Source organism: Uranotaenia lowii, chromosome 2, assembly GCF_029784155.1.
Source record: "Uranotaenia lowii strain MFRU-FL chromosome 2, ASM2978415v1, whole genome shotgun sequence".
NCBI lineage: Eukaryota > Metazoa > Arthropoda > Insecta > Diptera > Culicidae > Uranotaenia > Uranotaenia lowii.
Window position 1 is genome coordinate 141,728,849 of NC_073692.1, and position 15,961 is coordinate 141,744,809.

General features: G+C 35.8%; 2 protein-coding genes across 3 annotated transcripts; one reads left to right on the forward strand and one right to left on the reverse strand.

The window, feature by feature from the left end:
* Positions 1–634: 634 nt before the first annotated feature.
* LOC129747570 (uncharacterized) lies at positions 635–5,102 on the reverse strand. The gene is made up of 6 exons (XM_055741850.1): positions 4,948–5,102; positions 4,770–4,879; positions 3,975–4,708; positions 3,070–3,918; positions 2,854–3,003; positions 635–982 (listed from the first exon to the last, which is right to left on the reverse strand). The coding sequence occupies exons 1-6, from the start codon at positions 5,043–5,045 to the stop codon at positions 761–763; spliced, it is 2,163 nt and encodes a 720-aa protein (XP_055597825.1). The 5' UTR covers positions 5,046–5,102; the 3' UTR covers positions 635–760.
* An 876-nt stretch (positions 5,103–5,978) lies between these two features.
* Positions 5,979–14,058, forward strand: LOC129745240 (cysteine-rich with EGF-like domain protein 2). 2 transcript variants are annotated; one of them, XM_055738185.1, is made up of 5 exons: positions 5,979–6,116; positions 6,257–6,980; positions 12,649–12,786; positions 12,850–12,945; positions 13,827–14,058. In XM_055738185.1, exons 2-5 carry the CDS (start codon positions 6,299–6,301, stop codon positions 13,901–13,903), a joined length of 993 nt encoding a protein of 330 aa, XP_055594160.1. In that variant the 5' UTR covers positions 5,979–6,116; positions 6,257–6,298; the 3' UTR covers positions 13,904–14,058. The 2 variants fall into 2 exon arrangements, with proteins under 2 accessions (XP_055594160.1, XP_055594159.1); XM_055738184.1 differs by lacking the exon at positions 13,827–14,058 and adding an exon at positions 13,202–13,781.
* The last annotated feature ends 1,903 nt before the right edge of the window (positions 14,059–15,961 follow it).

The window sequence follows — 15,961 nt, forward strand, 5'->3', positions numbered from 1 at the left end:
GCGTTTTCTGTAATCCAATGATTGAACACTTTAATTTGTTAAATTTTAAGAAAATAAGGATAATAAAGGCTGCCACTCTTCCAGAAATTATTAAAAAAGACTTAGTTGAAAACACTCATATCATTATCTTAGACGTTTATATGTCTTTTATCCATTTTTTCCCCCAATCAAAAATAGACTGTTTTCTTCATCCAGTCGAAAAACCAAGCCAAAATTTGAACACATATTCTAGTTTCGGGGATTGTGGCTTTAAGAGTTCGAGATTCTTGATAAAAATTTGAACAGAGGTAGAAAATGCTTCAACAGTGGCACAACGAATTTTGATTCATTTTTCTACTGTATATTATGGTTTTAATTGGTAAATGTTTTACTAGTGTTCAATATCTGGTACCTGTTCAATAACTAGTGCTTCTACCCTATCGGTTTTTAAACAGCTCTTTACGTATTGGTCCTGAAAGTTAATACAAACTAAATATTTTAAGATTGCTTGATTATCGAATCACAATGTGTCCAATTTCTATCCTGGTTCACCTTCATTCATCCCATTTTATTTATTTTTATCCTTCGGAAGAGGTAGACAAAAAACCATAATTGTTATTTAATTTAAAGATTTATTTTGAATTTGATCGGCAAAAATATATAATTACATTTTAAATGTCAATTTTAACAATGTTACAATTACTGGTTTTTAAAATATGAACAATAAATTAGTAATAAATCTTTTCAGAAAATGTTAACAGTTTAAAAAAAACATTGCAATTCACATCCTTCCTCGAAGCGACACACTGCGGATCTTCAGCTGCTCGTCCAGCCCGGTTTCGATGTAACCCATGGTCCGCAGTTTGATTAGTTGCATAATGGTCCGACAGGTGGCAAGCCGACTGTTCCGGGCATCGATCAGCACCAGCAGCTCCGGTATGAGTAGGGTGTTCTTTTTGGTACAGGACACTCGATGATGTATTGAGCAATAGAGATCGAACAGCTGATTGGTAAATTCAATGAAAAGAGAAAATAGATCGAATAGTTTTTTTTGTAGTTCCGCAAGTTATTAAATTTTAAATTAGGTAAAAAAAAAGTTCATAAATATTACCAAACTCAAACGGTTTTAAGAGTCACTTACAGTGATTAAAACTAATGTTAAACTTAATTATTTCTTCGAAATCAATTTCTGCAAATGGGAATTCAGTTTGGAAATGGCAACATTCGCTTGGTTAATGTTGTTAATAACTGAACGCAAAACCACCCTGTGGCGAGCAACCGTTTCCGATCCTAGCGATTCGTTTTCCTTCAAAGAATCGCAATGATCAGTCATTGTTCCAACGGTTCTGGTACCGGTTATGGGTGTTCGATTCAATACCGATTCTCGTTGTTGTTGTTGTTGGGGTAGTTGTTTCGGGTTTCCCAGTTGTGTGTCGAATAAATCTGACTGTGTGTTGAGAAATCCGGTAACAATGTCCTGAGTAAAGGACTTCCGCGAGTTCCCTGCGGATGTCAGCGATGGACCCGGTACGGGGTCAAAATTATAATCTTTTAACGCTTCGTTCACCTTTTGCGATAGTTCATCGGAGCTGATCTCGTGGACAGTTACCGGTGAGCATCTTTGTATTTTGGGAGTTCTCGGGGCAACCGATTCTGATCTGGAACAAAAGAATGACTCATCTAGGCCGCGGTTTCGATCGCTACCTTCTTGGCCAGAAGGTGGTGAAAAGCGTTGAGCGTCATCTTCAATCGTTAGATCACTTTCTGAAATATCCGAACGACGTTTTCCTCTTGTCTGTTCTGCTGATGGAGTAAGTCCGTTGAAAGAACCAGTTTTGAACTGGAACGTTGGTTTGGAAGATCGTGGACTGGAGTTCGTTGAAGTTGAGGGTTTTTCGCGAGAGAGAAAATTTCCTATAAACGAACGAAACCGAGGGGACGATTCCCCTTCCGGCAACGGGGAACTGGATTTGGCTTGTAATATCCGCTCCGGCGTTTCTCTTACCAGCAGAGGAGATTTGCTCGAACGGGAAATACTGTGCAAAGCTGTGTCGGGTTGAGCCCACGAGGTAAATTGTTCATCTCCCGCTTTCAATCCTTGGAAGCTACCGGGAGTTGGTCTTCCGTGGGATGATTGCTCCCGGCATGGCAATTTTCGTAGATTTGGCATTTTTGGAAGATTCTCTCTAAATTATCACGTGGTTGACTTTTTAAAAAACTCGTTGACTGAAATTTTTCCCTTGCCTTGGTGAAATATTTCCTACTATAGAATCGTAACAGCCAGTGTTGCCAGATGGAAAGACATACACCGTCTAGTTTAGAAGAAATTCTAACAAACTGAGATTCCAAAAATTTTATGATAAATACGTAGTTCTATTTTGAAATTTTGTTGATGATAATGTAATTTTTTTTATAGAATTGAGAATTCAAGAGCTTCAAACGATGCAAATTATCACTTTGGCTATAAATCAGATAATAACAAACAGCCTTTTGCCTGTTGCTATAATTTATTTTCAAAATCTACTCAAAAATTGAGGAAAAAAGTGTTACTGAATCATTTATAAGTTGTATTTTTTAAAATAATATTTTCGTAAACTTCCTAATTTTGCGATTTTCCGCCTTCACCTGGTTCATCGCCTTTTTTTTCATTTCAAATTTTAATAAGAACTTTTCGAAGGATGAATGTCTAAGAATTCAAAGATGCTTTTTTTTTCTTAAATAGAGGCGAACACAAGTTGATTAACACAGTTTGCTGTTTATGGTATCATTGATAATTTAACTGGCTTAATTTTTTTTCAACTTAATTGGACTGTTTTCAACTTTTGAAAAACTATGTTTAGGAAAGATGAATAAAATGACAACAACAAAACTCACCTCTTTGTGTGCGGCCACATGTTGAGTGAAAGAAGGTTCCACTGGTGGGATGAATTCTGGGGTTCGAAAATATGGTTGTTCAACTGTCGGAGCAGATGTCTTCAAACCAGCTGTGTTATTAGGCTCTTGAACGATTTGTCGGGTTGAAACCTAGAAAACAATTAACGAAATAATGAATCCCTGTCTTTTCTATGGAACAACCATTATCTATTGTACCTCAACGACATTTGACTCAAGAGATTTTTCAGCTGAACAGGCGAGAGTCAACGGTTGCAAACTTATTGTCTGTAGAGTGGAATTATCTCCAAAAGTCAAGGTATTTTGTCCCAATCCTGTGTCCGATCTCTGGGCTTCTCCAGAAGTTTGCCTCAAGGGAATTTCTGGTGGTAGCAAATCTTCCAATGGTAATATAGACAACCTCTCTACTGGGATGTCTTTTTCGGTCATTTGATTAGGTAACACCGAATTATCTTCTTTTTGATTTTCTCTAATAGGATACAGTTTCGATCTGTTGAAAACCGACAAATTGACATCTCTCAGAGAGTTCATATCGTGGACGACATTACTTTGGTCTCGAAGAACAGGTTGTTGCTCCAAATCAGGGACTACGAGAGATTGTTCTTCGACATTCCTTATCTCGAGGTCCGGCGCTTTTGGCTGCTGCACAGCAATGCGGTTGCTGTACATCGATCCAATGAGTTCACCGAAGGTTTCAAACACCTCAAAATCATCATCAAACATATCAAAGTTTTTTCTATGCTGCAGATTTAGGAAAGTTCTCGAGTTTCCATAAACCGGAACTTTACGGATATTCTTCGGGACTCGTCGAGGCCTTCTGTCGATGCTGGATTCGGAAGACGAAGTACTTTCTGCTGGTGCTATTCGTACTGATCTTCTAGGTTCCTCCACAATGGAGACTTGTGGTACTGTATTTTCAGTTACAACTTGTTCTTCGATGCAGGCATCGATCACTGCAGTTGATGCAGGATCCTGTGAAACATCCATGTTTTGTATAGTCGAAATATCAACTTCCTGTTCTACTTGCGTTGTTGAAACCTGAGTGTCCTGAAAAGAAGAATCAATCGATTGTTCAGTAAATTTTAATAAAATTGATCGTTTACCTGATCCATCAATTCAGGGACCTGTTTCTCCACTGATGGTGGATTTCTGATGGCACTCAAATCCGTTCCATCAAGTGCACTGGGATTCAAAAACGGTCTACGAATGGTAACGAAAGTTCCGGGAGGAACCGCCAAAGGTGTGCTAGAACTGAAACCTCTGGTTCCCGCAACTGGGGGCAAAGGTGGTACAAAATGGCCACCCGAATCCGATGTCTGAGGACCACTCTCCGAATCCAGATTCAAATCTTCGAACCGTCCCTGTCGATCAAACTGTCGAATGCTGGGAAATTCTTTGATAATTCTTCTGCGTACTTCCGGTCGCTCTATAGACAACGGCTCGTTTGAACCAAAAAATGCTGAAGCATCGCCGGGGGGTCCCAAATCTAATTCCTGTTCCCCGGTGATCGAAGATTCTACAGTAATTTCCGGTATCAGCATTTCCCGCGGTAGCAAACAGTCCGACAAATCAACCGAATTAATGGGCTCGTTTGGTGCTACGATATTTCGGGATGTGCCAGCCTCTTCTGGGGGACTTATTTGTTCGTTTACAGATTCTTGTGCCAGCGATTCATCAATTTGTCGGACGGTCGAAACAGGTTCAATGTCGATCACTTGCGGTTCCACGATCGGTTCGGTTGTTTTCTCGGGTGGTGCAGGTACGAAGCGAGCCCGGGGCTTATCAAGCTTAGGAATAGGTTTGACACGTATTCGTTTGACGATACGTTTGGATTTCTCTACAATTTAGGTACAAATCGTAACTAATCATTAATTTTAACTCACGCAACGGGTACTTACTTTCAAGATCTTCGTAGTGTAACTGAAGCTGAAGTTTTTCGGCCAAACAAAGCCGATTCAACTGCTCTGTAGTGTAATTCGCATTTAAAAAATCTTCGAAGGGAACAGATCTGAAAGTACGGGAATAACCAACTGTTACAAATCAACCGGATATGGAATACCATTAAATTTTACTCACATGAGTTGCTTATATTCTTGTTCGCTTATTAATCGAGATGTGGAAGCCAAACTGGCACTTCGCATAAGCTTTTCAAGAATAGGAACGTTCTTGGACATTTTTGAAAAATTTTGATTTCAAATTTTTAAACACAAACGCTGATCAATCGCAAACCGGATCCGTTATTTGAAAATTGAAAAATGGAGCACGTTCATACGCAGTTACACGCTTTTCAGGAAGTGTACAGGTTTAGATGGTAAATACGCATACTGAATTTTCGTCGAGGTGTAGAATTTGAGCAACTAATTTTTAAAACTGAGAAGAGCCTATTGAGAATTTTAAGGAAATTTGGGTCTCAGAATTTTTGTCACAGACCACCAATTTTTGAAAATGCCACTGATTTTACAGATTTCATGAATTTTTAATATAATATTAACTTCTGTTGCATCGAAGGTTGGATTTCGTGCAATGTTATAAACAAGCTGCTTGAATTTTTCATTATTATAAATAGAATTTTTGTTTTAAATTTTTTTTTTCGTTTTTTTATGATTTTCATAGTTTTTTTTTTCTTTTTTAACGTTTTTGTGAATTTTAAGTCACTTTGAAGTAATTTTTGTCATTATTTTTGCCATTTCTGGGAAAATAACACAAATTTTAATTATTTCATCATTTTTCAAATAACTAAACAACACTTGAAGGACAATAAAGCTTGTATTTGGTTGTTTTTAAGAAGATGTTGATCTCAAAAACGGTTGGTGCCGAAATCAAAACGATGCTTAAACCGAACCATTTAATTATCGAGAATTGATCAGTTTTGAGTACTTTTTACCAAACATTTCTTGATTGTTTTTTGTTTTTTGACCCAAACGCAGTTCGCAGTTCTGAAAGGCGCTGAACCGATTGAGCGCGCTTAAATAGTGCTTAAATCACTCAAATGCATTTCGATCATTTTCCTCAACTGCTCATTTGACGTAAACTCAAATTTGATAATTATGTGCTAACCGTGTCTTGCAATTATTTTTCAGTGGGCGAAAGGACACGTCAGATTTAAAAAAAAAACTTACAGCTGCTGTCAGTTCATCGCGGATTTGTTTTCCTGGCGGATTCGGGCTGACAATTTTAGCAAATTCAAAGTTTGCTTGTAAAAATTTGTAGTTATTTCATTATTTATGAATAAAAAGTGAATTGTGGTAAGCTTGGATTGTTTTGTATCTAATTCGTTAAACACCTTTTGTGTTTTTGGTAATGCAAGAACAAGTAGCTTGACTGATTTGGTGATTCGATACTGAAGGGATCAACACGAGCACTGACGTGTTATTGATTTTACTAGATTTTTCCACCGCAGGTCCTGGAATCAAGAAAACCAGAAGTTATGAGGACATTTTGCGTTTTGTTATCGATTTTGTTGGCTTCCTTCATCATACCACACCCAGCCGGAGCGGATGTGCCCAATTTGGCCAGTAATCTGGTGACTTCGAAAAAAGATCGACAAAAGTTGGAAAAACTTCCACCCTGCAAAGCATGCACGGTCCTAGTCAATTCGTTTCGCGACGGACTCCGACGCACAGAGAGGGCCAAGCACGAGGGCGGTGATGCCGCCTGGGAGGAGGAACGACTGGGAAGTTACAAAACCAGCGAGCTGCGGCTGGTCGAAATCCAGGAAGGGCTCTGCCGGGACGTTGGCCGCGGCGAGGACCAGTGCCACCAGCTGGCCGAGGAGCACGAACCGCTCATCGAAGAGTGGTGGCTGCGGCACCAATCGGAAGACCTGCACCAGTGGCTGTGTGTGGATCGAGTCCAGGTTTGCTGCCCGGATGGAACCTTCGGACCGAGCTGTGATCCCTGCCCGAGCTGCTTCGGCAACGGCAAATGCAAGGGCAACGGAACCCGCAAAGGGAATGGAAAGTGTGCCTGCGACGAGGGCTACTCGGGCGAGAACTGCGATCAGTGCGGATCGGAGTACTACGAGGCATTTCGGGACGGCGAGAAGCTGCTCTGCGCAAAGTGCCATAAGGCTTGCGCCACCGGAGGTTGCACCGGAGCGGGACCGAATGGTGAGTTGTTTGTTGGACATTCCATTCCAAAATCGAAACAGGAATAGCGCAGGGTGGCCACAGAACCGGGAAAACCGGGAAAAAACCGGGAATTGAAAATCGAACCGGGAAAACCGGGAAAAAACCGGGAATTCAGATCCAAAACCGGGAAAATTGACAAAAGGTGATCGAAATTTAGTTTTGGTTCCAAGATCAGGGATTCAACCCAAAATTCAAAATTCAGAACTATAATATAAATTTTCAAGACAGAATTGAACAGTTAAAAAAATGTGTAGGGAGAATATCATAAGTTTGCAAGCTGATTACTCTGATCTTTCTTCAATTAACCCTCTAAATTGAAAAAAAAATCACAAATTTTACCGAACCCCAGAGTTTAAAACCGCCTCGAAGAACGAGATGAGAAATTAAAGAAGTCTCCTAAATTTTTTTCAAGTATCGCACAATGAGTCATTAAAAAACTATCAGTCACGTAAAAACAAACGAATCAAAATTAAATTTTTGTTTAAAATTTGGAAATTTTAAAAAATGCTAGTATTCTAATTTTCGAGTGATAAGGTTTAATTTGAGAGTTAAACACAAGATAATCATCTTTACGCCCCGCACGGTGTTTTTGTAGCTTGATAATAATTGAGTTAAAAATGAAACCATCTCCTATCAAACGCACTGTTTAAAAAAAAAAAAATACCATCACGGGGTCCAAATCAATTTTTTTAAGTTGTGCTTTCAAAATTAACATTTTTCGATAACTGGTCATAATTTCTCCAGAAAATTTCGAATTAAACTTTAAACAGCTTGGATATGTAGAGATTCCCTTGGAAATTTGCAAAAAATTTGTATATTTGATACGAAATGCTCATAAATGTTCACCAATGATGTCAAAAATACATAGTTATATTTTTCTATTGTATTTTTAACACTTCAGGAACTTTTGCTAGGTAATATATTAATCCTCTTTCAAATGGAGGATACTAAATACATTTTAAATCAGTTTTTGTTTTTTAAAGAGCGTTGTCGGTGCATTAGTTATCAATGATTGATTCAGCTTAAAACTTAGTAAAACCCAATATCACTAGATTTGATAGAATCTAACAAATGATTCGAATTCAAGACGGCAAAATCAATTTTTGAAACAATGGCTTTATTTATTGTAATCTGAATTTTATAACTCAGCTTGTAGTTAAAAAAAATATGTACACTGTTTAGACTCTTTGATTTTCAAAACCTTATTCGTACACTTTTCAAATTGGTTTTTTTCAAAAATCCTTAGAGTTAGCCTTAGCTAAGCAGGTGTTTGCATAAACTTATAAGATTTTTCGCCCTGATAAAAAGGTTGTTTCCCATTACACACTACAAAATATGTTATAACTTTATCATTAATCGGAACAGTTATTTGTTCAAGTAACCTTAAGAAACTTACTCAAAATAAAAATATATGTTGAACAATTAACTGTAACTTTTTTCACTGAAATAAAATCCACATTTTTCTGCATAACAAAGCTAGTTATCGACTGAATTAACCATAAAAACGTTGAGATTTTTTTTAATGCAAAAATATTTTATTTTGCAAAAAAAATAGGTCTGTGTAATGTATGTGGGAAATTACCTTTTTTAAATTATAAATATATTTTTAAATTATTTACAGAACTAAATAATGCTAAAAATATTTTTAAAAAGCTCTCGACCATATATGAAGTAGAGGATTTAGAATTTTTTTCCTTAAAACCTTTATGGCTGCTAGAAAAATTAGTTCTTTTTAAAATTTTATTCGAAATTGGCATTGATTTAAAATCAATTTTTTTTTTTAAACTTAAAATTCGTGGATTCTAAAGTTCGTTTTTTTAAAATAGTATAGCTAGTTTAATTCAAGTTTTAATCAATTCAAACTGCAAAATTATAAATTACAATTTTACTACGTTATGAAAATAAATAATAAATGTTTCTAATTTTTTTTTATTTGCGATAATAAATTTCTGTATCATAATTTGGAATTCTTCATGCATTTTGTTGAAATATTCATTTCAAAATTAAAATTCGTTAATTTGAAATGAAAAAAAAATACAATAGGTGAATCTGAATTGTATAAATGATTTTTTAATTTTTCATTATCTAAAACTTTGATATGCTGTTAAATAATCCCTAAAACAGTTAAATCAAGACAATGCAACTCGATGTCCTTTTTTTAACTTTTAAAGTCAGAATTCAAAAAAAGCGATCATGATATCCATGTTCTGCCTTCAGAACTTAGAAACGATGCAAAAACAATGTTTGGTGAATGGTTCCTTATAGTAATTTATTACAACAAGTTGCAAAAATTGTTTTCTTTAGCACGAATTGTAAATTTATCCAACGGGGCTTGTCGAGTTGGATAATTACGTCGAGTGCTGAAAATGACGATTTTTTTTTCACGAGTGGCATACTGCCCCTATTCGCATATGAGTCCCATGTGAATTTTCATCGTTTTTGAGTTATCGATGGAAAATGCTTCTTTGTGCTCCAAATTACCTATAAAACAAGTTTTTGTTCGAAGTTTGTTCCCAAAATTTCGAAATAAAAATATGACCCCTGATGTGTCTCATGTGAAAAATATTCGCATATGAGTCCCATGACAAAAATTCAGCGCCAGAGCTTACAATTGAAGAATAGGATAGACAGAAAATGAAGTAAATCAATAATTTAATGCTTAAAATATTCATTTCAATAAAAATTGAACGTATCGAAATGATTCCGAAGAAATTTGGTTCTTAGTCACAAAAAACATTAATAAGTAACTGGTAACCAAAATTATTTTTTCGACAAAAATCAACCGATGAACAACGCTTAATAGATCAGTCTTCGGTCAGGATGGTTCCTTCGTGGGTAATTTCGACGATCTAATGTGTGATCGGGTGGGTGGTACTTGAAGTTTTGTTTCGGTAATAAAATAACAAACTTTTTTCAATACCCTTTTCTATAGATATGCACAACAATATCAATACCACTGTTTTCGTTTATTACCTAGGAAGATGTTCCCGGGAGAAATCTCCTTCTTTGTCTTGAATCCAGCAGACTTTTGGTCATTGTTATCTATGTATCCGTAACACACATTGAATTAAAGATTGAAGATGTATGATAAATTTGCAACAATTTTACAGGAATGAAAACAAAATTTTGAAAAAACACATCCCACTTGGCGAATAAACCTTGATTGAAATCAGTTTGGAATCAAGATCTTTCGATAACTTTCTTCTGTCATAAAAAAGAATGGTAAATAAATGAAAAAAATACGTTAGAAAAGTACTTGGCACTTGCCGATAACTTTAGTACCAGAGACTCATTTGCGAATAATCTCTGTTCGCATATGAGTCACATGAGTGTTTTATTGAAATTTATCCGTAATTATTAGTTAGTATTAGCGCAAAAGTGGACATAAGTATTCTTTGAAGTGTTTTCTATCCGAAGTATTGATAGGTTTTACCAACAAATGATTTATACGATTGTTTTTATGAAAACAAGTTTCAAACTTTACAAGCGTTTTTCTCGGTTTGCAGTTTTTACACATGGGACTCATATGCGAATAGGGGCAGCATACACAATTTATGCAAATTTGAAATTTCCTTTGAAAATCATTTGATTTACTTACAAGAATTGCATCATTTCAAATAACCACATGTTAACGACCATGCAAAACTACAAATTTCTAATCAAGTAGATTGTGGACTGCAGGCAAAAAACAGTAGGTATCGATAATAATCGCTTTTCGATACAGTTTTCAGTATCTGAAAGTTAAAATTTGATTTGTTTTTTTTTTTCAATTATTGACCTTTTCAATATAAAAAATCTTTACTGAATACTAAAGAAAATCTTTTTAAAACTTGGCTGAAAACAGAAGACATGTTTTTCGGAAAACGGTAGGGTCAACTGAAGTTATTATGAACAAAGATTATTCTTTTTTGGTCTTATCTGTTCATAATTACCCAGATGAATTTGAGGTAATACCTAATGAATGCTGTTAAGATTCTTGTTACGTAACAATTTTTAGTGTTGTGTGATTTTTCAAATTTACCCTTAATTAGTCATGGGCAATTTTTAGATTCACAAAGGAACAGGGAATCATGTCCTACAATCTTTTATTTTAAGATTTTTAGAAACTGATAAAGTTATGTATATCGATTTATTTTCAAGATTATTGGTACATATTTAAACATTAAAGATAAGTTTAGATAATCAAACAATGCCTTAAAACAAGTGTTCATAATTACCCCGTATTTTGAAAAACTTGGGGAAATTATAAATAATTCTCTGTGAATCAGTGAGATAAATTTTTAATTAAAAATTTATATAACACTTGAAGATGCATTTATTACTGAATGTAAAACCCCTAGAAACAACATTTTAACAGAGTTTACTGTGACGAGAGAGTTACATGATTGAACGCCCTCAGAACAGTTTCGAATATTTTCAGAGACGTGGATTTTGTGAGCTGTAGTAACACATTTGGTATCTGTAACCTATGGAAAGTGATAGAATGTCACATGACGAATGATTGATTGAAAAGTCCTGACACACCATTTTGAATTTTCCTGTAAACATGACTTAAAACCCTTGACGATTTTGTATGGGATGTTTTGTTTTTATCATTTTTAGAAAATTTCATGAAAACCTCAAAATTGAATCGAGTTTGTCTAAGTGTTCAATGATTTGAGTGTTATGAAACAACGAAATCAATGAAATACGTTGAAAATTTGCTATGTTTCGACGAAAATGGACAATAAAGGTCTTAAAAAACCTTGAATTTTTGACCGGGAAAACCGGGAAAAAACCGGGAATTTCAAAATGAAAATGTTGTGGCCACCCTGATAGCGCCTTTTGGACGAATCACTGATTTGAGCTATTTATTCAAGTAGAAACAATAATTTGAAACGCTACTTATGAATGAATATTCTTTGTGCTTACTGATCTATTTTACTTAAGAATAATAATATCGGTTTTGTACTTTTAACAGAGAAATTAATGACAAAAAACACAAATGACAGAAAATTATAAAAAAAGACAAAATTGGCAAAATTACAAAAAAAAAAAAAACAAATTAAAAAATTAGTAATATGTATGACAAGAATCAAAAAAAAAATACAGAAAATTACAAAAAGAGCAAAAATCGATAAATCACGAAATTGGTAGGTACTTATACCAAAACAGTGACAAAAATGCCAAATAAAAACGAAAAAAGACAAAATTTACTAAATTGACAAGAAGACATGAATGGTAAAGTTAACAAAAATTTAAAAAGAAAAACGATATAAATCACAGAAAAATCAAGAATGACAAAAATAAAAATTTGAAAAAAATTTAAAAAAATCCCACAAAGGGCACAAATGACAGAATATTACAAAATGAGAATAATTGCAGAAAAAGCAGAATGGCAAAAATGACATAAATTACAACTAATGACAAAAAAAATTACAAAACTGGCATGAGATGACTCAAATTTCAGAAAATTACGAAAAAGACAAATATGACAAAAATAAAAAAAAACGCCAAAAATTACACTAACGATAATAAATGACCCTAAATGATAAAAAAAAAACAAAATTGACAAAAATCACAAAAACAAAAAAATATATTTAAAATTATAAAAATGTCTATTAAAAAAAATGGAAAAAACACGTTATGCATTTTCAATTTATTCTAGCTTGTCGCGTTTGCCGGAATGGCTGGATCATGGACAGCCAGCGAGGTGGATGCGCGGATATTGATGAGTGTATCACGGCCAACACCTGCACTAAGCAGCAGTTTTGCGTAAACAACGAGGGCTCGTTCAGCTGTTTAGGTGAGTTCTCGAAAGTAATGAAAGTGGGAATCATTCCAACTAACTTGTTCCCACGATTCGCAGAATGTGATAAATCTTGCGATGGCTGTGACGGAGACGGGCCAGACATGTGCAAAAAGTGCGCTGATAACTACGAGCTTCGGGATGGAATGTGTACAGGTAAAAAAATCAAGTTGGACTAGTTTCTTCGTTCATTTTTGTTTTTAGAAAAATTAGATTCGCATGAAACCTTTTAGTTGCCTTTACTTGTAAACGATCGTTGAGTTGTTTTACTAAATCTTTTTGTTTTGGTTTGAATCAATCTGAATGCAATCAAGTAGTTACCCATATAACGCGTTGCATGCATCTTTGTTTTCCATATTAATCCAAAAATGGTTATCTACTCGCAAATGACTGTGTACCAAATCTTGTCTAGATACATCGAGCGAAAGACGCAATCAGTACGTTAACTTTACCCGCTATATCACGTATCTGGGTCTCTGCATCGCCACGTGTATCGTCCTACAGAGTTCGACCTGGCTGGCCGCTCTCGTTGGCCTGGCCGTTGCTGTCTACATTTCGGTGTCCGAGTATTGGCTCAATACCGAACCCCAGGGAACGCCGGCTCCCTCGCCGAAAATTCTGGACGAAATCTTGGGACAACAGTAGCCGGGAAATCCTGAGTTTAGAAAAGGGCATTGATTACGAGAACGTAGTTCTTCCACGTCAAACTTGAAAAATCACTTTTAGAAGTTTTTTTCTGTTCTGTTTAAACGATTGTGTGTATCTAAGTCAGGAATTGTCATTAAGTTAGTTGAGGAGCGAATACGAAAGCAGGAGTTGAGGAGCGAATACGAAAGTTTTCAATTCTAGAAATGGTTTCTGTTTCTCAAAGGGCAACTAAAAGGTTTTTCCGTCAAAGCTTTTAAACATAAGAAAGACATCCATAAACCGTGTAAACGTTCATAAGCTAAGAACTGTAACCATTAGTAAAGACAAACATTACGATTTCGAAAGTGGCTTTCTTTATTTTCCTAATCTTTACACCACCTTTTCCACAGCCGCTGAACAGAGTGAAACCCAAATTGAAACGAATACCGAAGAGCCAGTGACGGAGAGTAGCAAAGATGAGCTGTGAAGCAACCAAACAAGTAGGTACCTAATACAATAATTGAAAGTATGACTTCATTTATTTCTGTTGTGGGCACCGGCAACTTTTTTTGTTGTTGTGTCCATTGAAAGCCGACTGTATTTACGTATGTATATGTTTGATCTCTTCAAACTTATTTATTGATGCCATTTTCGCATGAAACATTTGGTTTTTTTAACATGATTGTGAATGAAAGAAAGCCTTATGCGACTCAGTTTGAAGATTTTTTATTAAAAAACTAGCTAATCCCGTACGAACTCCGCTTCGCTTTCAACTTTAAGTGTTTGAAGAATAGGGACCTTATGCTAACAACCTACTGCCCCTGATAAATCAATCGTTACGGAAACTGAGACAAGATATAAACGAATTGGAACTTTTGCAACGACTTTTAGCATACATGGACTAAAGGGCGAACACTAAATTATTGCGACATATTTAACAGGGCATAACTTTTTTATCATTGGCTAAAACTCAACCAAATTTTGCACACTTTCTCATTGCTGTGCATTAATGTGTATTGTTTACATGTTGTCAAACTCGAAGTCGTGTTTTTTGATTCAACGAAAACGGAAGTGAACCTACGTGAATCGAGAGAACACATTCTTTCCAAACACCTGGAATTTCCTGACCAGTCGCACCGGCAGTTGGGAAAAATGTTGAACATTCGTGGAAGTAAACCGGGATCGGAGAACAAAAAGACGGAGGGAAAGGTGAAGCTTATGATTAAAGCAAATCCCAACGTCTCAAAGCAAAGAAGAGAGCTGGACTACATACATACAGGGTACAGAATTTCCTAAACCACGATGAACGGCAACAATCGACGGCTAAAACCCAGTCACGGAAATACTACGAGAAGATGCTGACAAATATGGCTGCTGTGTGATGGACGACGAAACGTTTATAAAAGCCGATTTTAAGAAAATTCCAGTGTTGGAGTTTTTCACCGGCAAGAGCAAGTTCGATGTGGACGACAAATTTAAGAAGAAAAAAATGTCGAAGTTCGTCTCCAAATATCTCGTTTGGCAGGCCATCTGCTCTTGCAGACTGAAGAGTAATCCTTTCGTGACAAAGGGCACAGTAAACGGCGAGATCTACAAATCTGAGAGCCTCGAGAAGCGCCTTTTGACGTTTTTACAGCAGCACGACAAGGATCCGTTATTTTGGCAAAACTCTACAACTCTACAAACTCTACTGGACTCTAAAAGCGTCCTAAAGTGGTATGAAGCCAATTCTGTCCATTTTGTTCCAAAGGACATGATCCCGCCAAACTGAGAAACTGGTACCGGATGACAATGTAAAGACTTTGATGGAGGGCATCAAGTGGAGCTGCGTTCAATTTTACACTCAAGGCTCCGTCGTTATACTTTTCTTTTGATTTTGAAATACCATCAAGACGCCATTCACCGCCCAGTTAAGCGGTTTTTCAACTTCAAACATGTGTAATAAAAAGACGACGGCAGATTTTTATTCGCTTTCTTTTCCAATACATCTTAAAACTGCTCTACTTTAAATAAAAAATTTTGTGGAATGCGAAAAATGTACGCTTTTCAAAATAATTAACTAAACTTCGGGGTGTTCAACTGGCCCTATTACCGCCCATTCGACTTTTTTGGGTATCGATAATGTTTTCTTAAGGAAAAACTATCTAAACAACACGGAAACTGTTCTTTTTAGTATTTTTCATACAACGAGCTGTCAAACCCATTTTTTGGCTCTTTAGAGAATACATGTTGTAAAATTTTTTCCGCAAATTTAGTACAAATTTGAACAAAGTGCGTTGACTGACAAAATGATGATTTCCGGCAAACAACCTCAAGTAACCGGTTACTTTCAGCGATAAAACATCATTTTCTAACATAATCAAACTAAATGCTTCTTACAATTTACACATTTGACACAATACATGCGTTAAAAACAAAGAAATTGTGCGTGACCGGTCATTAGGAACCCACACTTTTTTTATACACCAATTACCGCCCATCACTAAACGCTTCAAAAAACAACAACTATTGAAAAAATCGAAAAATTTTTGATGCAAATCTTTTC